The 26,545-nt window shown below is 42.9% G+C and overlaps 1 protein-coding gene across 1 annotated transcript in view; it reads left to right on the plus strand.

Moving 5' to 3' along the window:
• STARD9 (StAR-related lipid transfer (START) domain containing 9) overlaps positions 1-26,541 on the plus strand; it is a gene marked incomplete at both ends in the record, with an annotated part of 59,530 nt that extends 32,989 nt beyond the window's left edge. The window contains 13 exons of the mRNA XM_008948584.1: positions 5,580-6,063; positions 6,924-13,140; positions 13,186-18,155; positions 19,269-19,466; positions 20,205-20,388; positions 21,732-21,878; positions 22,505-22,610; positions 23,200-23,342; positions 23,958-24,022; positions 24,125-24,330; positions 24,756-24,835; positions 25,237-25,395; positions 26,479-26,541. Coding sequence (XP_008946832.1) covers positions 5,580-6,063; positions 6,924-13,140; positions 13,186-18,155; positions 19,269-19,466; positions 20,205-20,388; positions 21,732-21,878; positions 22,505-22,610; positions 23,200-23,342; positions 23,958-24,022; positions 24,125-24,330; positions 24,756-24,835; positions 25,237-25,395; positions 26,479-26,541 — 13,022 coding nt within the window. The remainder of the gene's footprint in view (positions 1-5,579; positions 6,064-6,923; positions 13,141-13,185; positions 18,156-19,268; positions 19,467-20,204; positions 20,389-21,731; positions 21,879-22,504; positions 22,611-23,199; positions 23,343-23,957; positions 24,023-24,124; positions 24,331-24,755; positions 24,836-25,236; positions 25,396-26,478) is intronic.
• Between the last annotated feature and the right edge of the window lie 4 nt (positions 26,542-26,545).

Genomic DNA, 26,545 nt, shown 5'->3' on the forward strand with positions numbered 1-26,545 from the left:
AGTTTTCTTTCATAACTGCCTTTCCCTTGAGAACAGTGATTAAGCTTTGATTAACAGCACTAAAGGACCTTCTTCACAGTGCACCAGCAGCACTGTTCAATGAGCTCTGCAGGTCGCTGCTGGGAGGTTCTGAGCCTCTTGTCTCCAAAGGTGCTCCCCATCCTGCCTCCTTGTTGCTTTGCTCCCACCTGTAGTGCAGCTCTGCCATGTTGCAGCGTAGGCTGAGCCTGCTATTGGGTTTTAAGTTTTTCTTGTGATCTTTCTGTGCTTCATCTAATGAGTTGTTGTGGGAGATTGAAATTGGGATGACTTTGGTAGTTCCCACCAGAGGCTTTCAGGAGAAACTGCTCAAACAACAGGATGCAATAGGAGACAAGCAGCACTTCCAAGACAGCAGTGTGTGTCAGTAGGAGTACCCTCTTTACACATTTCAGTGACAATGTCACCTGTAACTCATTAGGAAAAAAAGCCCATGACATAACACCACAGTGTAGACTGGATTTTCTGGGGTTGCTCTGAGTTTAAACAAAAACAAAGCAAGCACATCTGAGCAGTAGGTGGGATACTGAAGTTCAGAGCTAAGATCCCAGTTCCAATTAAAAGAAAGAGAGTTGCACTGGTTTTTATACAGTCAATATTTCCACAGACACACACCCCACCCCACCTGCCCTTTTTATAGTATTAAGAAATAAGTATGAAGATATTCTGTGGTAGAAACTGAAGCACAACATATTAAGATTAAAAATAAGATGTGGGATTCATTTACCCTAAAGATGATTCATTAGTGATGTTGCACTTTCCACTGCTGAATTTGTTTTAATGCAAAACTGGGTGTAAAAGAAGAGAGGGATGCTTTGGTTCAAATAGGAGTTATTTCTAGGGAATTCTACGGGATCATGGAAGAGTACCAAAGGCTAGATGAGTTACAGATTTCAACTGGCAAGTAGCTATGTCAGAAGGTGGAGCCACAGTGTATTTGGAGAGGTATTTTTTAGTGTCAGTAGCTCCTGGCCCCCAGAGGTGCTGTTTGCATGCCAGCAGACACATTCAGCAAGATGTTTTGTTGGAGTTGGGTGGCCCCTTAATGAGTTTATAGACTGATTTAGGAACATTTTAGACCTTGAGATGTTTTAACCACTGAAGTTGGGTGGTTAGTGTTCTCTACTCTGTCTTCTAATAAATTATTTGATGCAGATTTCTTGCTAAGCAAAGTACACCTATTACAAGGGCACCATTCCCACTTGGCAAGACCTGCTACTGGTTCCTGGAAGAAGAAAACTTCTTTGAATTTTGGGAATCTTCTGAAACCCAAACTTATGTGGTCTGCTAACTAACTACAATGAAGAGATTAAAAGGAAATTGTGGGTATGGGATGTAGCAGAAATGGACTTAGGACGGATAGATGGCTAGTACAGAGAACCAGTGCAATTCCCCCCAAATACCTTTGTTTTGTGGCTCTGTAGACTCAGCTTCTGTCTCATTCTGCTGGTTTTGCTGTGTTCATGAGAAGCTTAGCCAGGCAGGTGGTTTTTGCCAGCCAAATGCAATTCTTCACTTGGCAACCCACTGAAGTTCTCCAGCTTTTCTATGCCCTCTGTGCCTCAGCTCCTGGCAGAGACAAATTTGTGAGCAGAGATTAATTAGCACCTTAGAACTTGAACCTCTGTTGCAGGGAAAGTTGTATTTGCCAAATATTCCACTTGCTAGAAATGTGCTAAAGAGAACAGACCTGGAAATAAAAGGTTAAAAAAAAAAAAAAGCTTCATATGTGAAAGTTAAAAATGTTACTAAGAAGAACGAACTAAAATAATTACTAAAATCCTTCCCTTTTATCCACAGAGTAGTAACCATAGAGTTATAACCACAGAATTGCTACTTCCGTGTGTGTGCTGTGCACAGAGCTGCCAACATAAACAGGACAGGAGATTCATTGTGGTAGGGGTCACTAATCACAGAACCATTGAATTGTTTGGGCTAGAAGGGTGCTTAAAGATAATCTAGTTCCAACCCCTCTGCCATAGGCAGGGACACCTCTCACTAGGCCAGGCTGTGCAAGGCCCCATCCAACCTGGTCTTGAACACATCCAGGGATGGAGCATCCACAGCTTCCCTGGATAACCTGCTCCAGTGTCTCACCACCCTCAACTTCATAATTTCTAATCTAAATCTACACTCTTGCAGTTTGAACCCATTACCTCTTGTCCTACCACTACAAGCCCTTGTAAAAAGTCCCTCCCCAGCTTTCCTGTGGGCCCCTTTCAGATACTGGAAGGCCACAATAAGCTCTTCCCAGTGCCTTCTCTTCTCCAGGCTGAACAACCCCAACTCTCTCAGCCTGTCCTCACAGGAGAGGTGCTCCAGCCCTCTGATCATCTTTGTGGCCCTTCTCTGGACCTGCTCCAACACGTTCATGTCCTTCTTGTGTTGGTGGTTCCACCGATGGACACAGCACTCCGGGTGGGGTCTCACAGGAGCAGGGTAGAGGGGGAGAATCCCCTCCCTTGACCTGCTGGCCACACTTCTTTTGATGCAGCCCAGGGTGCAGTTGGCTTTCTGGGCTGCACTCACACATTGTTGAGTGTGTTTCACAAGGTCAGTAATCACCATGCACGTGATGCTGGCAGTGCCTCTGCACTAATGATTTCTCACATCAGGGAAACTTCCACAGCCCCAAATTCCTCCCTTGCAGCTCAGCTGTGCAAAGCTGTGGGTAGCCCCCCTTCATCACATCAGACAAATACCTCTTAATTCCTAACCCCCTAAATAAACAACAAAGTGTTGCTTACTCAGTAAAGGACTACAGATTGAAGGGAAGCCTAGCCAAAAAAATTGTTGCTGCTAGTAAAACAGGAGTGCTTTGAAAATATTTGGTCCTTTGAGAAATGCTCTACCTTTCCAGGAACCTTGTGTGTGATTTTTACTTTGATTTTCAGCTAAGGATTTTTGTTTGTTTGTTTGTTTTGTGCAACTGAATATGTAGAGTTTTATAGCAGCATAAAAAGTGAACACACTGCTTTGTTAAGAGAACATGTCCAAGCCACCAGACACAATCTGGCAGTGGTGATCTCAGTAATCCCTTCTTGTGATTATTACAGTTCATCATAGCTCAGACTGGAGCCAGTGCACTCTGATGAACCTGGAAGCACATCCCATACATGGAATAAAGTAGTCTTGCATCCAGGGTTAAATGCAAATCAGAATGGTGTTCTGCATTCTCTACTGCTTCCCCACTGACCACAAAGACCAGGTTCTGAATATTTAGAGAAAACTAAGTGTGTAAGCAAGGGTAACATAATTAGTTATTGAATTAGGCTAATCAGTTGGTTTGTGAGCCTATTTGGCATTTGTTAACTGTGGGGGACATTAACAGGAGAGAAGCTAACTCCCTTTGTGGAGTAGAATGATGATTTTATAAAAAATTATGCAATGACTTGGTGGTATAAGCTTGTCTGGCTTGGATTACATTTGTCCTGGTAGCTAACAGTTGTGTTTGCTTCACCTGTGTCCTTGCCATGAGAACATTTGACTTATTTCAAGTACATTACATGCTGAAGTGCTCATGTACAAGATACGTGGGCTTCCATCAGGTTGTTTTGGCAAGTGCTTGCTAGAGCAGCCATAGTTGCAACAGGAATTAAGTTTGTGGTGGTTCTGCCTCAGCCAGGTGCCACACAGGGTTTGTGTTGCTTCAGAAGTTTCCATCTGATGGGTTTAGGGAGGCTGGCAGAACTGTCCAGCAGGTGTCTATGCAGTGGCTTCCATGTAGCTTTGTCTTCAACCCACTTTGAAGGTTTCATGGCCATGCCACATGCATGGCAGCTGCCCCCAGCAACGAGGCACCTCCCAGCTGGGGCATAGCATGGTCTAGCCTTCAGGCTCACTGAACTTGCCACTGATAAGGATGAGCACAAGAAGTGCCATTTCCTGTGCTTGAAGAAGCTCCTTAGCATGGCTCTGGGCTCCTTCATTTTCAGCATGCCAAGGTAAGTGAGGGAAAATAGTTTGCTGGTGCTTTTTGTTGCTTCAGTCAAGTTAAAGAGGAAAGAAGCAAAAGGCACAGAGAAGAACATTTGGTTTAGTATGGACATAAACCACTCAAATGGTGTGATGAAACACCAGTAATACTTTATTAAGCACAAGTGCTTATTTTTTCAAAGCACAAGTGCTTATTTTTTCATTGAAAATGTGGGCATTTATTAGCCCAAGGCTCATTAGTGTGTACATGAAATCCCATTTGCTGCTTTAGCTCTGTACAACCTCCTCTTATAGTTCCCTTGTTAACTCTACTCTCAGTGCACATACCTTCATTCCCTAAGTAACACCAAGTTGAACATGTGACCTCAGAATAATTAAAGCAAAAGTAGGACCATATTTCTCAGTAAAAAGGTAATGAAGTCGTGCTTTCCTACAATGAGTCTAAACCCTCTGTCTGAAAGAGCACAGAACTGAATTCAAGCCTTCGAACACTTCCACTTTGTAACAAAATTGAGGTGGTGTTTGAATGTAACCTTTGAAAAATTCAAATGTGTCCTACTTTTTGCTTATGAACAAGGTCTTATCCACCAGTGTCCTTAGCTGTATCAGCCAAGCTCTTGCTTATATCTCACAGTTGTTACTCAGTTCCTTATCTTAGTGGGGAGGCTCTTCCTTATCCATAAAGTGCAGCAATAATACATTTTTCTCTAAATAGTTGCCAAGGCTTGCGGCTGGGCTGGCCACTAAACAAGTGACTGGTTCTCTCTATTAACCCCTCTGCCTTCCTGGAAAGGAAAGGAAATAAGGGAGAGAGACTTATGGGCTGCAAAAAAAAAAACCCAAAAAACCAACTAAACCAGCATTAATGAAACAGTAACAGTAAAAAGATAGTATTAATAAGAAAATAATTAAATACATACAATGCCAATATTGAAATCCCCCAGTGATGGTCACACCACCACTGTTGATGCAGGGCAGGCACTGGGGAAGTCTCAGACTGGATTCAGCAGGAAAAAGAGGTTTCAGGGACTCATGGATTGGATTCAAAGGCAGAAGAATGAACAGAGTCCTCCTTGGATGTCAGCCATTAAAGAAGAGAGCTTGACTATTGTGATGCTTCAGCTTTATACTGAATATGCCCTCGCTGGTCAGTTTAGGGTCACCTCTCCTGTCTTCTTCTTCCCACAGGTGTGACTTTTTTACCTGCAACCCTTTCATGCATGGCACTCCATAGTGGTACCAAGATTTAGCAGTGACCTAAAGTTTCTGTAGGAGCAAGTAAGCAAGAGCCTTTCTGCACATGCCAGCCCGTGGTAGTAACTCAAGCACTACACTTCTAGCAGGTGGTGTCTGCAAAAGCATGCCATTACCTTCAGAAAGTGCACTTAGTTAGAAAAGACTGAGCTGAAAAGTAAAGTCATTGAGCAGAGAATTGGTTCTGGTTTAGCTTGAACAAGGAAAATAGTTTGTCAAGACTCTGAGCTATGTGCACAGAAATTCTGTTCTCAAATGAGCTCTGAAGGCTGATTAAATTAAGAAACAAGACAGTAAAAAAAGCCTTTCCTACAATTTTTACTTTCTTTCAATCATTGTTTTGTTTACAGACCAGCAGTGGCTTATAAATGAGAATAAACGACTGGCTGCCCTTCAGCAACAGCAGAGGGAGTTTGCAGTGCAAACAGAGCCTACGCTGTATGCAGAGGCCGAGGTGCAGAGTACGTTTGGGCTGGAAATCTGCCCTTCCCTGCTGCAGCAGAACAAGAAGAGGCTGGTGCAGCTGGAGCTCTTGCAGAGATACTCCTTAAAAAAGGCAGAAAGAAACATAAGACGGAAGAAGGTCAAATTCCATCTGGAAAGAATAGTCAAGAAGCAGAAGTTATTGGAAGCCAAGCAAAACCTAGAGCAGCTAGAAGCTAGCTGCTGGCTCAGTGAAGAGTGTGTGAAGCAATCCCAAGTCCTAAATGAAAACACTGCTGTTTGGTCCGCTTTGGATCACCAGTTGCAAAAGAGAAGGAAGTCGTTGGGTTCAGGTTCCTCGCAGCACAGGCAGCGTTCATTCTGTACTCCACATCTGCCCCAGGTACCCAGGTGAGTTAACATCTGCCAGTTCCTCTGCACACTGAAAACTAAATTAATTCAAGGCAATTTCAGTGGCCACCTGTAACACAGCATTCCTTTCAGTGTAGTAAAACAATCCCAGAACTTGCAATGTCTGCGAACTTAACTGTATTTCATATCACAACAGAGCTGTTTGACCTACACAGTACATTCCATGCTTAGCTCTTAGATGTGGTGTTTCTCACCATCTTCTACATTGGTCTCTCAAGCCCTTCTGCACTTCTTACCTCCTTGTGAATGCTTTCCAGAGCCAGCTTAACTCTTGTTCTTACCTTGTTCAAACTGTTGGTAAATACTAATTTCTGCATCGTATTATCCTGATTAGGGTCAAACTCTTCCTTCAGAGTACCTGAGGTGATTCTGGATTGGACTCCTAAGTTGTCCAGCCTTTCTCAAGCTGAATAAACATCTCTATGGAGTTCTAAGAAGTTGGGGTGCCAGGTTGTCTATCACAGCATGGTCCTAGTGACAGGAAATAGCTAAACTCTGCTAAGTAGATTTCTGTGACTTAGAACAATCCTTTATTTTTCACTGATGTTTGCAGCTACTTCAGCCTACAGAGACTAGGTACCAAGGTGTAACACACAGCATGGAGCAATTCTTTTGTGCTGCAGAACAGATTTTAGGATATCTGGGGGATTGTATGGTTACTGGAGAATTTTGTATGTGTTTGTTTTATTTATTCATTGCTAGAATTTGATTTTGAAGGGCATTAAGATTGTTACTTGGTGTATTATTACTCTTAACTACAAGACATCTCTGATGTGGCAGTTTTGTTAAGTACATTATCCAAATGATGACTAGGCTTTATTTCTTCTTTATTTCCACAGCTGTTTGTTGAATGGGGAGACTGTCTCAGAGTTATCTACCTCACCAAATACTGATCAATGCTGTGAAGGCAATACAAAGTGGAGGTTGTCATCTGTAGAACATCTTTACAAAAGAGGTAAAGATGTTTCTGGGAGTGATGACCTTAATGATGAAAAAGGGATCCCCTTTTCAGTCCAGAGGCAGCTAACTGAAGAACAGAAAACATCTTCATTTGGAAATAAAAAAGGAGCAGAAAAAGACTCTAATGATTCAGCTACCATGGCTTACATCAATAAAAATGATCAAAAAATTGAAATGTTGGATGACAACCCAGGGCAAGCTGGATCTCAAACCCAGACCTCTAAAGGCTCCTCTCTTGATCTTTTTAAGGAGAAAGATGAGCCTGAAACCTTTATTACAGGGAAAAGAATGACAAAAGCAAAGGTGCTAAGAGATCTAAGTCAGCCTGCAAGTAGCAATCTAGAACAAAATAGAGCTCAGGTAGCCAATAAAAAGACTAGCATGGATATCAATGGAAAAGGCCACAGGTCTTCTGCAGAAAACTTTCCTAAGGAAATGAAGAAAGTGGTGTCTGGAAACCCACCATCAGTCCATCTAAACCAGACAGCCAAGAACTGGAAGAGAGCACCAAACTCAGCCTTGCCAGGTCATGAGAAGTCATCAGTGGAACAGCAAGAATTTATGATGGTGGCAACATCAGTAGGAAACCTCACGAAGATGAACACACAGGCACCACTCTCTTATGTAGAGAAAAAGTGGCACAGTGCTGAGATGCTGAGTGCTGGCGTGTCCAAAACAGCCACAGATGTGCTGGGCAACTGGCAAGAGGATGATGAAAATGAGATTTCTGATACTGACAGTTCCTATTCTGTAGATTCTCTCTCCTGCGCTTATGCGAAAGCTTTCACAGAGAAACCAAAACAAGAGGATTTTGACAGAAACAGGTGTCTTGCCAACCCAGAGGATTCTGAGAGCGATGACAGTCAAATGTCACAAGACTCTCTGATAGAAAAGGAAAATAAAGCCAAAAAGCAAAGCAAGAGCCGATTTCACAAGTCAGAGGCCCCGCACGAGCCAGCTAAGCTTTACAAAAGCCGAACTGATCACCCTATTTCCCCTCTGGTGACCTACATATCTCGAAGGGGACTGGGAAAGCCTGAAAGAAGCTTTTCTCTGGACAGCTTGGCTGATGGAGAAGAGATGCCAGCAGAAGATCCAGTAGAAGAATCCAAATCTGATTCCTCTGATGAAGTGCCAGCGGAGATTTTTTGGAAGTTACAAACCCCTACATCACCAACTGTGCAGACTGAGGAAGAGCATGAGTCCAAGGCCTGTGACAGAGATACAGAAGGGACAAATTACGATTTGAAGCTGAGCAGTTCCTTTTATTTGGACACTAAACCACAGCCTGCCTCCAGTAATGCTTGCAAGCAGTTGCTGAAGGGGACAAAAGTCTCCTTTGTAGAACAAGAAAGGTCTCGTGGTAGAAGACTGTATTGTGCAAGCGGAAATCCTTTGCTTACTACTGATGCTTGGTCTTCCTGTGACTCAAAGGTTGACTTCAGCAGCCCCAGAATAACAGCACCTTCTTCCCATGCAAATTTGGAATTTCAAGAAGCTCATTTGTGCTCCAAACCAGAGCTTTGGCTAAGGAAAGATGAACTAAAGCAGTCAGCTGCTGAAGTTGCTTTTGTTTCTGGCTCTAAGCAGATACGCAGCATTACTCACTTCTCACATCGTATAAATGAATTAAACACAGTTTTCTCCTCTGACACATCAGAAGTACCTTTACCTGAAACAACAGCAACTGCAAGCAGGGTTTCTGAGAGTAGATTGTTAAATAAGATTCTTAAGGGATGGACAGATTCTAATGAAAATTCTTCCTCGGAATCTCAAAATGTAATGTCCTCATTTGTTAGCTCAGTAGGACCAAGCTCCTCTTTTGTTCCTGTTTCAGCAAAGCATGATTATTACAAACATTCAAGGTCAAATCATCCTGAACAAGAACAACTGAATGAATTATCTACTTACATGTCTACCACGGAATGCACGGAAACGTTCAGCTGTTTGGAAAGTGCCTCCACTGCAGACTGCTTGTCACTGGTATCCAGGAAAGAGGAGAATTCTCTCCCCATAACTCCTCCAGAGCTGACGCAAGATCCCAGTCTGGAAAAGACACCTTTTATTTCTGTGTTGCCTATGCAAATCTCAGAGCAGAAAAATGGCTGTGTAGATGCAGATTTCGAGGATGATTTCTTCAGAACTTTTGAAAAAGATGACCTCGATGGTGACTACAATAAATTGGTGACAAAATCAAGTACAACAGATTCAGGCAGTGGAAGTGCATCTGTCAGTGCACCTGCTGCTGAATTTTCTACAGGACTTGCTCATAATATGACCTCAACAGAGGTAAAACAAGCCCAATTTGGAAGCCATGGGCAGCTTTTTCCAAGAAGGGAGATACCAACATATTGTGATGAAGGTTTCTTTCTCAGTGACTTAAAAAACAAGAACCATTCTCTAGTCAACAGTTATGAGCTTCAGACATTCTCTGGCCAAGGAGCAGAATCAGCTGTTGCAGTTGGCCTCCTCAGGTCTGGGGAGAGTGATCTGGAAACAACACAAGAAACAGATTGTGAACGAATATCTGCAGAAGAAACAAGAGAGACAGGTGTTTCCTCACAGAAGACAACGTATCAATGTAACGCTTTAGTTGTTGCTCGCAGCACAAGTTACGACCAATCTGCAGCGCCAATAGAGATGACTCAAAAAGAGATTTTCTGTATGGAATCTAGCATAGATAGCTTGGCAGATATTGCACCAGAGGTGCCTTCATTCAGAGACACTGAAGAATGTGAGCCAAAGGGTGAAGACTTGTCTTTACTGAATCATTATGAATTCAAAAGAAAACCTCTTTCAAAAAATTATCCCCATGAGTGTGCTTTAGCAGACAGTCAGGCAAGTTGCTTATCCCAACAGAGTTCAGAAAATTCTACATTGTGCATTGATAATAGAAGAGAAGAAAGCAGTGGAAGCGAAGAACACAATGTCTTGAATGCTCAGTCTGTAGCTGAGAAAGAATCTTCATCCAAATATGAAAACTTAGTGATAAATGAAATGAGTTATCTCATAGTGAACGGAAATGGAAAAGACACTGAGTTGTTCCCTGCTGCTATTGGTGAGAGCACAAGTGATGTTCTCCCAGAGGCCAACTCCAGCATGTTTTACAAAGGTTCACCAAAAGCAGATCTTTTTCAGAGTGCATCTGAGACTGAAAATTATGATACACTGGTGGAGCATGGCACAGTAGTGAAGGGAGATTGCAATGCTACATCTAATCTTTCTGTGGAAGTCAGCACCACCAGAAGTTGTTGTGATGTACGTTCTGTCTGCCTGTGCACAGCATCCTCTTCAAAATCAACAGGGCAGAAGAACTGTATGTGTAAGGTGACCGACGTTTCTGCGGAATTTGATGCAACCAGTCTCTTGGAAACAGAAACAAAGAATAAATCTTTACTTGAACCAAGGGAAGAGAAAGAAGCCTTTTTGGAAAGTGATTGCCAAGAGGATATCTTGCTTGAAGATGGTGTAAACTCAAAGCTGGGAAGAGTATTTGAATACAACACAAATATGTCAGCTACTGCTTCTCAAGAAGAGAGTCTGTATGTAAATAAAGAATCCGAATTTTTAAGAAACCCAGAAACTGATTCAGAAGAAACTATAGTCCCTTACCAAAATACAAAAGCAGACCCTGATGAAGAATTAACAAAATTAATGAATTGTGCAATCAAATTAGATAAAGAAGCATTGAGAATTAAATCCAGACAGACTGAAAGTTTACCTGACTACCCAGTAGTCCAAGTCCAAAGTGTAGCTGAAGACAGGAGTGGAGAGGATTTTAAAGGCATTAGTCTATCTCAGAATCCAAAGAAACCTATTGATATTGTAGCTTGTGAGGTTCAATGTGAGTTCTATACAAATCTGTGCCTGACACATGAAGAGGTGGAGAAAGATGAACTGGAGGTAGGCAGCACCAGGGCAGAGCACACTCAGGGATCACAAGCACTGGTGCGTTCTGGCAGCCAACTTGAAACAAGCAGCTTTTGCCAAAAAGAAAAAAGGGAGAAAACAGATAGAGGTGTTTATGCACCAGAGTTTTCTGTTGCTCCCCAAAACACTCCTTCAGCTGTGTCTTCCCACCCAACAGATAATACTCAGAGTACTTCAGGCTTCCTTGATACTTGTGAGGGGCTTTTACAGATGAACCAAACAATAGAAAATGCGTTTAATACAGAGGATGTAGTTGCAACAGTATTAATCACAAGTAGGCATGGAAATATTCTAGCAAAACCTGAAAATGAGGGACAGTTAAACTCTAGCAATTTAACTGAACCTTGTGTACCAAACTGTTTGCCCCAGGAAGACAAGGCTAATGAATGTAAAGTGACTGGGAGCCAAGAACAAATTACCCTGATGAACACTGACGGGCTGATCGTTACGAGGCAAGAAGTCATATGCACAGATGAGAATGTTTTATTTACTGAGGAGTCTCCAGCTCTACATCAGATGTATTGTGACACAGATGACAAAGAGGAAATTTTAAATCCGTTTAAGATCCCTGAAAGATACCTGACAGCTTCAGGACTAGAGGAGAATATACTGTTAGAAGATGATTCAAGTTACCATGATCCTACTGAAATGAGTGAAGATGGTGGCTCAGTGGACTCTCTTACAGATACAAGAAATGCAGTCATGAAAGATACAGATGCATGTGAATATTTGGTTGATGCTGGTACAGGTATTGACCAATATAGAATAGAACAAGAATTTAAAGGTCTCCACATTAAAGAGGACAGCCATACATACATGAGCTGCTCTATGCAATATCCTGAGCATGGCACTTCAGAAGACTTGAATGCAAGTATTGTTAGAAAAAGATCTGATATTTGTGAGTTGGATCCAGTAGGTTCCAGAGTGAAGGAGGAGAAAGTGCCTCTGATGAATCTAGTACAAATGGCCAAAACAGACAAAGAAAAGCAGATGTCTGCAGAAAACACAGAGGAGGTAGAACTGATCATTTTACAACACCTGAACGAACTGTTCCCTGAAGACAAAGACAGCTGCCAAACGACACATGATGAGAGCAGATTAAAAGAAATCTTAAGAGAAAGCCAGTGGATGTCTACCAGCTTTTCTGGAAATAGTGAAGATACCAGCAAGCAACAAAATCCAGCAGCGACACTGATGTCTACTGAAAAAAACCAAGAAGGCTCGCTGAAGGAGTCTCCATGCCAGTCCGTAAACCATCTTTTATATCTTGGAGTAAGAGATGATTCCCATCTTGTTCAAGGTGTTCCCACTGCACTGAAAGGACCTACAAAACCATCCAACATCAGTGTTGGAAATGGAGCTGTTCTGCCTTACTACGAAACGTTACTGCAGGGTGAGGTCTGTGTCGGTACGCCTGTTACCGTCGACAAAATGAGGGGAAGCAAAGATGTTTCTGCTAAAATGCTGAGTGAGAAAGTAGCTTTTCTGCAAACCAGGGCCACACAAGACAGGCAGGAGGAAGAATCCTGTGTATTTAACAGTGTACCTGCTTATGAGCAACCTGTCAATGAGAACAGCTCTTCCTACGGTGCAGGCAGTCCCGAGTGTGAAACTGTTGTACTTCAGCAAGGGGCCAAAGGAAGCTTGTTTTCCTTGGAAAAATTAGAGTCTTCTGAAGATAAAATTCAGGGCGTTAACGATGCTAATGAAGAACAGAGTGTGGATTTAAAGGTTAATAAACTATCAAAAGACTGCCTTAATTCCATGGAAGATGCAGCTCAAGAGGAAAAGGGCACCACTGTGCCTGACTCACTGCTCCTGGAGAATTCAAACCCACTGTCTTCTTCAGAGCAAGAAGTGGTGGAAGATCGAGGGCAGGGGGAAATGCATCCTTTACTAGAAATGTCTTTGCAAAAACCGTTTCACAGTATTAATGCAACTCAGAAAGTACTTCACTCAGGGACTTTAGCACAGCAAGATGAGAAGGAGAAATTTTTAAGCACAAGCTATACTACAACAAACAGTAAAAATGGCAGTGCAGATTTTCCTGGTGTAGCTGGGTATCAGCGAGAGCCCAGAGAAAATCAGGAGCACTGGACTTCTACAGAGTGCTGCATAGACCAACCAAGCAGCACTGTTGCTGAGAACACTTCAACCCCTTCAGAAGTCCTGAACAAGTCTCTGTGGGAAAATCCACATTACAGGAAAGAGTTTCTAAATTATAATAGGAACTCAGGCACTTCTGAACATTCTCTTGGTCTCCTGAATCATCCAGCATCATCTACAGATGTTTTTATTGCCAACAACAGAGACAAAGGTAAAAATGATAATATTCTCTCTGAAGAAACAAAGTACTTTGAAAGTAAATCAACTGATTTAAGTATATCTGTAACTTTTGCTGATGTTTCTCAAAAAGGAAGTGAAAGGAAGAATAGTTCTGCAGTTGCAGAGGCCACATATGCTCAGAATAGTAAACGCCTGGAAAAAGTTGTGGAAACAGATCAAAAGGAGAAAATAATCCAAGGTTCTTTTCAGAACTGCAGTGACATAGAAGAAAATAAAATTCATGAGTACTCAGAACACTACAGTAACACTCCTAGTGTGACTGTACCAGAGTCAGGCTCACTTACTTTTCAGAGCCAAGGACAGACTGGCAGTCAAGAATCAAAGTCTCTTCCATCCTACCTTGCAGAAGAGATGCCAGCTGATACACCATTTCAAAGCTCCAAGAACATCAGTGCTTTTGACACTTCTTGTTTACCAGGTGACTCAAAATCTCTAATATTTGGTCATCTTGAGGACTCATTTCATGACACTTTTTTGGCTGAGCAAGTGTCCAGCAGTTCTGCAGATACATGCTCTGTAAAAGAAGATTTCCCCCAAGTACTTGCAAGTGTCAATCACCCATCCCTAACGCCGTTTTCAGGATCATCTTTAACTGCAGACACAGGCCACGGTGAAGCTGGCGCGTACGATATTTCACAGGCAAATGTTTTGAGATGTTCTCCATTTGCTGTTTTGCAAATACAAGACACTCAGTCTGATAAGGCTGTGGTGTTTGATGAGCCAATGCATACGTCAGGAAGTATCTTACTGTCTCTTGCAAAAGAAAACAGACACTGTCCAGTATCAGACACAGACTCTACTCCATATAAAAACCGTGCTGTAGATGGGGAACCTGCATATGGAAGCAACTGTCAAAAATTTGACAACGATAGAAAAGCTGATCAGCACCACTGGGGTAAAGTTCCACCACAAGAAGCTTTCACAGAACACACAGATAAAGTAGAAAATGCTACTTCTCTTTTATTGCCATCTTTACCTTTTTGGAATACTAGAAGGGCAATTCTTGTTAAAGAGGGACAGAGGAGAAAACTACTTGACAGAAATTTGGAAGAACTGCATTCAAATACCGAGGCTGAACATTTTGCAGTAAAGGCAGAGCACAGAAAAACATTAAGCAGAGAACTTGTTGAAGAGCAAACTAATCTAGTATCCTCAGATTGTGCAAATGAAGTAGTAGGCTCAGAAGTTACAATGTGGGAAAGTCTGTGTCCAGGAGGTGTTGATGTGGGTCCTGAACACACCTGCAATTCGTATAGTCCAACATATCCCACGTTCAGCAGAAGCACTGATCCCAGACGAGTGTACCACACTGTCTTGGGTTTTAGAAAAAAACCTGCAGATCTACAAGATAATTGTCAGTATGTGCCTACAGGTGAAGAGATAGAACAGGTGCTAGATACAACAAATACAGATGGTAGAAAAGAAGTTTTACTTTGCAAAAATAATACAGGTTCAAGCATTGATAGTCATGATGCTGACAGTTGTTCAACAGCAGGAGATGTTATAATGAGGAATAAGACTCTGCAGTCAGAAAGACTAAAATTTTCTGCAAAGAATAATGAAAGTACCTCCCTAAAGTTTTTACCAGAAAAACATTATTTGTCTCCTCAAGAATCCAAATTGGTGCAACTCAGGAGCAAAAGATCATATTCTACTACACGGAATAATACAAAGAGCTGTAAACAAAGTGAACAGAGACCTTATTTACAAAGTCACAGACTATCAGCTCCAGCTATTGCTGTCTTCTCTGATATAGAATATGGTTTGGAAGCTTCATCTAAGGTAGATCCTTTGTTATATTCTGCATCTAAATCACTACAAGATTTAAATATGAGCGTAGAACCTCCATCACCAACTGAAGATGATCTTCATGGAACTGAAAGATTTTCAAAGCAGGAATCAAAGAACTTTCTACAGGTTAAATCTAGCCCCAGATTTCAGCAAAGAGCGACACAAACTAAGAAGCTTGCAAAGTGTGACCCACAAAATTTACAAAATTTTGCAGCAAGAACCCAAAGCAGCCAGTCTTTAAAAGACTGTACCACTCAATCTCCACCATCCTTGCTGCACACAGGTCACAGTTCCCTGGGTGCAGAAGCAGATGTCCATTCCAAGAGTAGTTCTGTAACTCAGTGTAGTGAAGGGAAAGTTGGCGAAGCTGGATACCAGCCAGAAACAGATTTATTTTTGCAAGACAATAAAGATACAATGCATTTTAATTCAAGTGATATCAACCCATATATTCATCCATGGCAAAGAGATGGATCTTGCAAGATTGGCTGGAAACAGTATGTTTTTGGAAGTGCAAGTGACGTTTCCTGCAATCAAATTCCTATAAACCTGGAAAATCGTAAAGTTATGAGATGTTCCAGTGTAGACAATGGATTGAATGCTCAAAATTCTCCATTTCATTCTCATCTCAGTTCGTATGCCACAGCAAAAGTTTTATCAAGCACTTTGAGCAGCATTGAAGGTCTTCAAGGATGGGACGATGTCAGACAAGACTTTCAGTCTGCATACTCCAGTGACAGTACTAAGCAGTGTAGCAACATATCCAGTGAAACGTTGAAAACTAGTCCAGGAAACAACACTGCTGAATTTGAGAATCCTTTGGCTCAACCTAGTAACTCTGCAATGCAGGTTGATGAAATTGTACTATTATATCCTTCTGAGTCTGAAATGTCTTCCAAAAAACAACCAGGGGTTACATGTGAGCAAGGAACACAAACAGCAACGACAGGAAGGTATAAAAGGCAAAGAAGACAGCAGAGAAGCTATACAGATGTTTCTGCAAGAAAGCAGGAAGCAAACAAAGATTTATTTCATCAGCCTTCTTCTTGGACAAGCATGCAGAACCTGTCCATGCATCTGTCACAGCTCATTCAGAACACTTCTGAGCTGTTGGGAAACCTCTCCCAACAGAGTATGATAGAGAATGAGCAGAATGCCAAAATCAGCCAAAGAGGAACTGAAGAGGCTGTAAAGGCTACTAGATCAGATAGCTGCACCCAGACTACAGCAGATGTAGGCACTCAAACTGAGGTCTTGGAAGAACCTCAAAGCAAACATGAAGAAAAGCAAGTGGAGGCAAAAATGGAAAACGAATTGAGGGCAGCTCGGGCAGTAAATGTTGATTGGAAAGGAATAGGTGCAGATGTAGTAGGTAAGATTCCCAAAAGGAAAGAGGAAACACTTTCTCTTAAAGAGAGGACACAGGAACAAACAGAGATGAGAAATCTGGGCAATCCTGACTTCCACGACAGCCTTGACAGCATTTTGGAAGACTCCTTTATGCGTCTGCCTCTCTTACCCAGAGCCTCCACTTCTATCTTAGAGTTTCAAAAGACATCATCAAGTACACAGCAGAATGTTGGTTTTGCAAGTACCAGAGTTTCATCTGTCACATCATCTTCACTGAAGTCAGGGCAAGACAGTTCTTCATGCACTGTAGTGAGCAGCCCTACTGGTAGCACTTCTCAATCTCCAGCGTTTTATGCTCAGGATAAAAGAAGTGTCAATGAACTGGAGGTTCCAGGAGAAAGAAAATTTTGTTACAAAAACACCCTGCTAGTCGACAGGGCCTCTTCCCCTATTCTTACTCTTAGTGCTAGCCCCAGCAGCCAGGCTGCTTATAACAAGTCCATCTGCCCTACTAAGGAACCTCTTGGATATCCCAATGATGTTTCAAGTCCCCTTCACAACGAGAGCAAGCAGAGGGCGGGTGCACAGTGCAGCAGGCAACCTCATGTGGACAACTTTTCACAGACAGAGGCAGACAGTGAATCTAGTGCTTCTAGAGAACACAAGAGCATGAGAAACAAATCTGGAAGCTTCTCAGATAAGAAAGCAGCCAAAGAGCTTTTAGGACGGGATGGTTCAAAAGACCTGGAACGGCAGCATAGACTGACGGTCAACACCCGCACTACCATTTGTGCCAAGCGACTGTATCACTCTAGTGGTACTTTGGAGGTGTCGGGCCACAGGGAAGTTTTGACAAGTGATCTCAGAGACCACAGTCCACTGGCACGGTCGCTTCGTTGTATGTATGTCACGAGGGGAGGAAAGGGTGCTTCAGCTGGAACTGGACACGAAAAGCCTGTTGGTAATCCTGATAGTGCTTCGATTCACTACTCCTCACCTCCAAATGCCAACTTCCTTTTTAATCAAAGAATTAGCGCCACTTGTTCAAGTAAGACAAACGCTGGCACGTCCTCAGAATCTCTGGTAGAAACATCTTCTCTACAATTCCACGATTTCTCCTGGCACAATGAAAGCAGCTGCCCTCCCCCACCCTCCGCTGGGAGCGATGTGCAGACGTCTTTCCAAGATGACAATACAGACTGCGTCACCGAAAGCGACTGTGACACTGAAGTTCCTCTCCACAAGAACAGTACTTTTGCAAAGCTTTACAGGCCCCGGAGCTACAGTCTGCGTGACTTGCCCGTACACAATAAATTCAGCAACTGGTGTGGTGTCAAGGGCAGCTCTCCTCCTTCGTCGCTCAGCTGGAGCGACAGCGCAACCGATCTCCGAAGTCCGGCTGGAAGGAAGCCTGGAAGCACAGCAGCGGAAGGGAACTCCCAGCTCTGGGACAGCAGGAGCAGAGAGATCGAGAGGCTCCAGCGAGAGCGTGCTCAGATCATGTCTGGCATTCACCTGGACCTGCACCAGCACCCCCTCACCGTGGAGCTGGCCGAGGCAAAGCTCAACTACGGCATCGGGGAGACGGACGCCCTCCTGAGGCTGCTGCAGAGCGGGGCCGCCGAGGAGCCGCTGGCGAGGGGGCCTCTGGGGGAGCCGCTGCCCCGGCCGGTCAGGCAGCAGCTCTACGAGAGGTAAATGACTTAACAGGTGGTGGGGTAGGGAGTGTGCTGAGAACACCCCGCCCTCGCTTCATGAAGCGTGAGGAACGTGGAGTAATGAGCACTTAACCATTGAGTCACACTCACTGAACTGTACGTGAGGGGATATAGTATTACACTTCTTTTATACACAATTATGTAACACATTTAAGGCAAAAGTTTGGGGTTACCTCAAGAAAATGGGGAAAATCATAAGATTCAGTTTAATTAAAATCTAGTGTCACATCCCTCTTCAAATTTCTAGCAGCTATGAGAGTGATCATGTGTACCTGTTGATCAGGGGAATATAGTTAATTGATTTCTTGCAATGTAAAAGTAATTGATGCACTCTGTGGGAATATCTCATCCATGCTTCTGTGAATAAATGCTGCTGTATGAATATTCAAAAACAAATTAACCCCCCCCCCCAAATATAAAAAATAAATAATGAAAAAAACCCAAGATCCTAGATTTTAGCAATTAGATTATAGAAGTCAGTTTAGGAACTTGTTGTAACTAAGAAAATTTAGAAGTAGCTGCATGAGTCTCTGTCCTCAGTTTGCCTCTGAGCCATTAGAAGCAGAAACCAAGACCCTCTTACACATTTCCCACTGTTCTAAAAGCAGTGGAGTTCTAGAATTTCTGCATCATTTGTCAGCATGTGGCCAAAGGGGCATTCACAGGGGGATTGTACGGTATTAGATGTCTATAAATTTTACATTACGAATAATACCTAATATCTGCCTACAAGAGAGCTGGGGAGGGGCTTTTTACAAGGGCATGTAGTAATAGGATGAGGGGTAATGGGTTCAAACTGAAAGCAGGTACATTTAGATTAGAAATTAAAAAGACATTCTTCACTCTGAGGGGACTGAGACACTGGAACAGGCTGCCCAGGGATGTGGTAGATGCCCCATCACTAGAGGCATTCAGGACTAGGTTGGGTGGGGTTTTGAGCAATGTTGTCTAGTGGGAGGTGTTCCAGCCCGTGGCAGGGAGCTTGGAACTTTAAGGTTCCTTCCAGCTCAAATTGTTCTATGATTTAAATATTAGAAAATGTAACTTTGCAGGATGTATTTTATTGCTCTAATCACATTTTCCTGACAGACACATGAGGACTATTGAAACTCTGAGGAAGGAAAGAGAAAAACGGCTCCAAAGATACCAAAGAAGCCGAAGTCTGAGTCCTCAGAAGCATTTGAGTCTGCTGCAGACACTGGATGCAAGTCAGAAGGATCTAGATCTGCCCAGCAGACGCCGAGAGTATCTGCAGCAGCTGAGAAGGGATGTGGTGGCAAATACCAGGTAGGGCAGTAGAAACCTCTCTTCTGGCCTGATGCACAGCAACAATGTTCACAATTGGGGCATATTAATGGTTCTGAGACTTCTGTGGCAGCAGAACAATGAGGAAGGGTTAAAGTTTGGGATAGAAAGTGCTTTCAGGAAAAACATGTCCCTGATTGTAGAGAATGTTCATGAAAATCTTCTGTCTAGTTTATTGCAGTCCATGATAAGCATCTGATTTATTCTGTGTGTGATGGGGGACAGCCCAAGTGTGGAGTCTTGACTCATTATAGACCAATCTGCCTTCTTACTCCTTCACTAGCTTAAAAGCCACATGAAATAGTTAAGTTCCATGTTAAATATCTAAAAAGTTCTGCAACCCTTCACCATTTAGAATTTGAGTTTCTCCTCCCCCGCCATATCCCCTAAATGACTTCTGCTTCCTTTGTGGTAGGTCAGGAGACAGTTATTTTCCCAACACCTTTATTCTGTGTGCAGTTTGCCAAAGCATAACCAGTGCAATCATGGGGTGATCTCAGTGGTAAACTGGACTTGCAGTCTGAAGAGTTTTCCAAGGTTAATGTCCATGCAGCCTTTAGAGAGGAAGTAGAAACGTTTTTTGGGAGACTAATATAATTTTTAATTGTTTTTCTGGCAAATTTTCCTGTTCTGTGTTGAAAGAGGAGTTTCTCATGGTATTTTGTCAGGTGATTTCAAGTAGTTACGTGTGTCTTCCCCCACTTTTACCTATCCTTACAGAGTTCAAGAACCAAAAAGAAGAAGCATTCAGCACCCCTCAGACATTGAACTGTTGCTCCGAGACTACCAGAGGGCACGAGAGGAAACCAAAACTGAGATTGCACGAGCCAGGGACAAACTTCGGGAGAGAGCTGAGCAGGAGAAGCGGCGCCTGCGGGAGCAGCTCTCCTCCCAGCTGCAGAGGGTGAGTGCTGCAGAGGAAGCCTTGATGCATGAGCCACATTACTGCATTTATTTAAAATCAGCTTTTCCTGTGGCTGATTCTCTTGTTTGATACATATCAGCATAGAAAAGCCAAAGAACTAAGTGCCAATCTGTGGTTAAAAAAATCTCAGTAATACTGAACTGAATACTGTTCATGCTTCTGAACTGCATCTTCCTGAAGTCACATTTTATGTACAAGAAACTCTCAATGTTTTCTCACTGGCTCAAATTTGCACAGCCATCCTGAGAGGCATCTGCCCAGCCTATGCAAGAGTTTGCTAAGGTAAACAGAGTTTATTTCAGTACGTACTTAAACACAACAGCCTTTATTCTCCTCCTTCTGTTTCTCTTTTGAGGTTGTCCTCCATGTGTGTATTTGTCCCATACTTGTGGGCTTTCAGTTCTGCACTTGGTTACCCACCTTGCACAGTCCAAGTGTCGGATTTTTCTCCCAGATGCAAGGACAATAGCTTGTTAGGATGTGCCTGTTCTGCCCAGTTTCTAACTATGCTTTTATGCAGTAACCTTTGTCACTGCCTGACAGTGCAGCTTCAGTTGTAGCTGCAGACCTCCTCTCCTCATATGTGTGTACACGTGGTGAACTCTCCTTTCATTGCTCTGCACCCTTTAAGGCACTTGGAACTCAGGCACCTCCTCTGCATGACTGGGTCTTACATCTGCTCCTGTATTTTTCTTGTGAAATGTAGACATCATTCACCTGAGTTGGAAAACCAAAGTTAAAACTGCCCTAGAAAGTATCCATGATCTTGAAGTTCTCAGTATGTTCTTATGTAATTTTTATTCCATCTTGTGGGCTGGTATTGAGTAGTTGCATTGTTTGAAGTAAAATCTTCAGTCTTTAACAAATACATTTGAGCAGCAAGTTAAGTCAGAAGCTACTTGAGAAGTAGGAAAAGAGCAACAGATGGGACTGAAAAGGAGAAAAAGGGGACTGAAGGGAACTTCTTTTTCCCCTGAAAAACATCCTAGCCTTGCTTTGACAGCCTGGACTCTTGTATGGGAAGAATAACAGCAGAAGGTGCTTTTTTTCCCAGACTAGCAGGTTTTACAGGGTGATTCACTGTATGGTTAATATAATCTTGGTCTTCCAAATGAGCCTTCTTATTTAATACTTTATGTATGGCAAGGTAATGCTTCTTGTCCACACTCCTTGAAAGAAACTGGACTTCTTTGAATTATTCTTTGAATTTTCATATTCTTTAAATTATTCCTCTTTCTCTGTTGTTACCATCAATTTGACTGGCTGTGTGCAAGGCAAGTTTTGTGTGAGGTTTTTTGGTAATGCTGTGATACCCACTGCAGGAAGAAGCGAGGCTGAAGACTCTTGCAAGTACAAGCACTTTATGTACAGACTCCAGCCTCAGCCTCTCCTCTGGCCCAACATCTGGTTACAACAGCAGTAACACTGCCACGTACACTGCCAGTAACCCCAGCAGCCAGGAGGCACAGGTGAGGAACAGCTGGCCTGGGAGGCTGGGGGCTCCTGGTGCTTCAACAGTGACAGAGAACAGAACAGGATATGTAAGAACAGAAACCTGTTCTGAAGTGGTTCATATCCTGTCACAGCTGTGAAGCTGGACAGGTTTGTGTCACCAGTCCCCAGAGGGGTGACGTGGGGTGGAGGAAGGGTTACTATGTGATTGCAAAGGGCAGTGACACAGGGGTTTCTGTTTCTTTTTTAAACTCACAGATGAAAAGCAGATAGTGTTGCTCTTGTCAGTAATGCCACTATCTGTCAAATGTTTTAGAAACAACAAGCCTTTTCTTGTGATAAACCAGAATTTGGTATGCTCCATGTGCCTCCCTCAATAGAATGTTTGGGTGGGAAGGGACCAAAGGTCATCTAGACCAAACCCCCTGCAATAACCCCCCTGCTCCCTGCACTTGCTTGGCTACATTTCCTGACCCAAGGTATCATTTCCTGACCAGAGGAAAGGCTGAGGAGTTACCTCCTGAGCAAGAGAAGCTTCCAACCTTGTAAGGCACATTTGCTACGAATATTCTACTTGCTCTCTAACACAATGCATTTTTTCCCAGTCCAGACCAAAAGCTCCCACTTCTCTTTCTTAAATCAGGTTTCTTCTGGAACTGCATTGCTTTCAAGAGACACACGAGGTCGTTCAGCTGTTAGAAACAGTCAGCTTTATGTGTTAGAGCAACTACAGAAGGATTCAACATCTGGTAAGTAAAACACACGTCTGCCTGTGTTTGAGGTGTAGCCCAAAGCCTAATAAGATGCCTTATTTATGAAAATCAAAATCTGGTTCTAGTTTTTTTGAGGATGTCTCTACCATTACATGGCTTTGGAAAAATGCTATCAACCAGTAGCCAGAGCTTGCTTAGAATTTATTGAAAAAGTAAAAGGTGATTTAGGCCCTCTGAAGTTGGTCTTATGATGTGTCCTAAGAGGCTACCAAAATAATGCTTTGAATGAACCAAGGAATGGTGGGGAGGGGGTGGAGGTAAGGATTGTACATTGAAGTTCTTTTTTTTATCCTCAAGCCTGATGTTGCCTATTCTTTAAGTTATTTTATTAGCTTTTATGTGGTAAAACCTATTAAATTTACTTAAGCAACACAAGAGGTAACTGCAGTGTAATCACTAACACAGAGATTGTGTAGCCAAGGGCTGTCACCCAGTCCTTCCTCAGGATCAGGTGGATTGGGTGCTCCCAGGGAGGGATTAAGTCCCTACAACAGTAGAATAGTGGTATAGTGGTGGGTTTCCTTTTCATTTCTTTTATTCCTCTGTGGCTTTTTGTTTCCTGCAGAGGCCAGCAGAATTCAGCCACCCCTTCCCTCTAGTAGCATCAGCTGTGGGTTCACTCATGGATTAACTATTTCTGCCAGCTCCTCTTCAACAAAAGGATACCAAGATTTATCCAAACATGTCTTGGCTAATGCTACCACCGAGGTAAGTAAATAAATAGAGTTTTTCACTTATTCCTCTATCTCCTACTGGAGGTCATAGCAAATATGGGAGGGACAAGCCTTGTTGTCCTGCACTGATGATGGTTACCCAGGTGTCAGCTACAGAAACACTGAGCAATTTTAAGTGGTGGGGAGAGTGAGCCAGGCTGCAGCTGTGGGGTTCAGGAGACTGTTGCATGTTAGCTGAAGTGTTTGACTGAAGCTGATGAAACTGCTGAATTCCCCCAGTGCCCAAGAATTCCTACAGCACAGGTTGTACACAGCCACCTATGACAGGGTGTGAGTAGGTAGAAGGAAAGCATGTGACCTGCTTATTTCACACTGGTAGAAAAACTTCAGTGTCATTTGGAGACAGATGCTCCCCCCATCTCCCATTTTCTTACAATAGTTTAGGCTAGAAAGGCTTATATATAAATATTCTCCATCAGCAGAGCATGGGACAGGCTGTTACTATTCCCTAAGGATTACTAGCACTGTAAAGCTATCTGTGGTAAAGGCAGCGTCGTGGGATGAGTAGAAGCTAAGTGCAGCAGCACTGAGCACAATTCATAGTTTATAGAACTTGCTCTTACCTGTACATTTGTCATTCTTTTCTAAGGTGATGGCAGCATGCTCTCATGACCTGAGGAATCTCTACATGTGCCAAGCAGCAGCTGGTTGGAAGTAAGTTCACAGCAGGTCTTTTTAAGAGGAGGACTTTTCATGGCGAGGCCTTTTATGTGCCTGGCCCTCCTGTGTGCAAACACCTTTCATTGTCCCTGACAGATACCAGTGTACAGAAAAAGAGGTGCTGGTTTACTACAAAGTCTTCCCTTCAGCAACGAGGCACGGGTTTCTGGGAGCAGGAGTCATAGAAAGGCCTCTCCCCAGCGTGTGGGGCCTAGTGAGAGACCCTGGCAAAAGGCACCTGTACGACAGAACGATCAACACAGCTCGGGTGCACAGGAAGGTGACCAGCCACATTCAGCTGGGTGAGTACCAGCACCAACAGCTGGCCACCAGCATCACTGGGTACTTCACAGCTCAGCCTGGCAGCCAGGAAGAAAGTTAGAGGTTTCTTATTGAATTTCTTCAGGTGTGAATAAACAATGTCATTATTTAATATGGGGATTTCAGTTTTGCCAGAGTTTTCCGAAGTAAGGCTAATTTTAAACACATCTCAGTGCAGAAGTGCAGCTAAAGACAGTGGCTTGAGGGTCAAAAATAAATTTTAAGTGGCTTGGAAAAGCATCTTAATGACACATTATAGCATATTAACCACAGCTCTGCTCTTGGACGACAAGCAGTCAAAATATGCACATACATTTGAGGGCTGTGGGGAAATTGGGACAAGTTAAAGTTGTCAAAAGCCTAATTCCCTTTCTTTTTTTTTTTTCTTTTGGTGTTTTCTTCACAGTATACTTAGTGACTGACACCTCCCTGTGTTACCTAAAGCAGCCCCGGGATTTCTGCTGCATTACTGTAGAAGCCAAAGAGGTAAAGGGACCGTTCTCTCTGAAGCATAGAGGAGTAAATGCTCTGAACTCATGGTGCAGGGACAAAGGAGAGAAGGAAGTACAGCCCATGCTCATATTTCCAGAAGTGGCAGTGTGGCAGGAATAAAAGCCATGCTGATGTGGCATGAGTGAATTATGTATAAAGCCCTCCTGTGTATGACAGTCCTCAACCAGGTCCCATTGGGCAGTAACACAAGTGTTACTCAGTATATTCTGGTTACAAACTTGCAAGGTTATGACAAAATATATGTAATAAATCTTATTAATAGAGATCTCTTAGGTAAGTGCTATGAAACATATGCCTCATAGCAAACAAAGACACCATTATCATATGCATAATTTTATTTTCAAATTGTCATCTTCACACTTTGTCATGTTCAGGAGAACTTGTCAGTCCTGGCTGTCCAGTCTGTCCATGACACGTCCATGCCTCACCCCTGCAAAGAAGTGGTGAGAGGGGAGATTCTGCCAAGTGCTTGGATCCTGGAACCTGATGTAGTGAATGGAAGAGATATCACCAGAGTCATCTACATGGCACAGGTAAGATCCTGCTGTCTGTCCACCAGTGAATGCAGAGAAGCTGTTCCATATCACAACACTTAACAGCTGGTAAGCAACAAAATATATAATCCTTACCTGATGCTCCATGAAGTTTATGAAGTGACCATAAAAGCCACCTCCACTTCACACAGTTACCTGGCATGATGTACAGTAATGCAGAGGAATTTTACTGGAGTTGTGCTTCAGCACACGATCCCAAGTTTTCACAGCATCTAAGGCTGCTCCCTATAATACAGAGACTCTTCTGTAAAGATCTATTGGCAATTTTAGTATCTGTTGTGTTCTCACAGTATGGGGGGTCGTGTTGGCATTTTCATCTTGCTGTGGACACAGGAAATCCACCTTGGGTTGTACTGTTTTCAGAATGCATGAAAATAGTTGTTAACTTTTTCTAACAGAGGGCACTAATCCTTCACACTTAATAGATACAAAAGCAACATCAAGATTAGGATTCCAGTTAGGAATAAGAAAATCCTGTCATCCATTTATTACAGATACTTGTGAAAAGTAGCCTTTCTTTGAGACACTGGTACCAAATACTTAAAAATATCCAGAGGAGAATACCATCATATGTGTGTCATTCATTTTGAAGTGCTTATCTGAGAGCTAAATGCCATTAGTCCTTTAAACTTATCTATAAAAAGCCATGTTTTTAAGATACATTTTTTAAAAAAAAACCTTTAGAGTAATTAATATATGTATTTTACAATGAATATGTATATTGTATATATAATTTTAAAACACATATACATTTCATATTGTACTTTAGTATATACATTTTCAGTAACACTGTACCTGTCTCAAACTAGTAATATTTGAACTAAGCTCACACTCAAAAGCAGTGCGAGTCACAGCCTGCTGGAAGTAACATCACATAGGAAAGCTTTGAGTCTATAGAGTATGAGGAGGAAGAGACATCCCCAGAGGAAGATGCCTTTGGCTGTGGGCCGCCTCTGTGCCTAACACCATCAGCCTGCAACACCAGAGCTGGTCCAGGCTGGAGAACTGCTCCGTTCCCAAGCGGGTCCCCCCCCGACGTGGCCTTTGTTGTGCTCCCCGCAGGTGGAGCTGGGTGCCCCGGCCGTCCCCGCGCGGCTCCTGAGCTCCATGGCCAAGCGGCAGCCCCTGC

Source organism: Merops nubicus, unplaced genomic scaffold, assembly GCF_000691845.1.
Source record: "Merops nubicus isolate BGI_N331 unplaced genomic scaffold, ASM69184v1 scaffold10411, whole genome shotgun sequence".
NCBI classification, from domain to species: domain Eukaryota; kingdom Metazoa; phylum Chordata; class Aves; order Coraciiformes; family Meropidae; genus Merops; species Merops nubicus.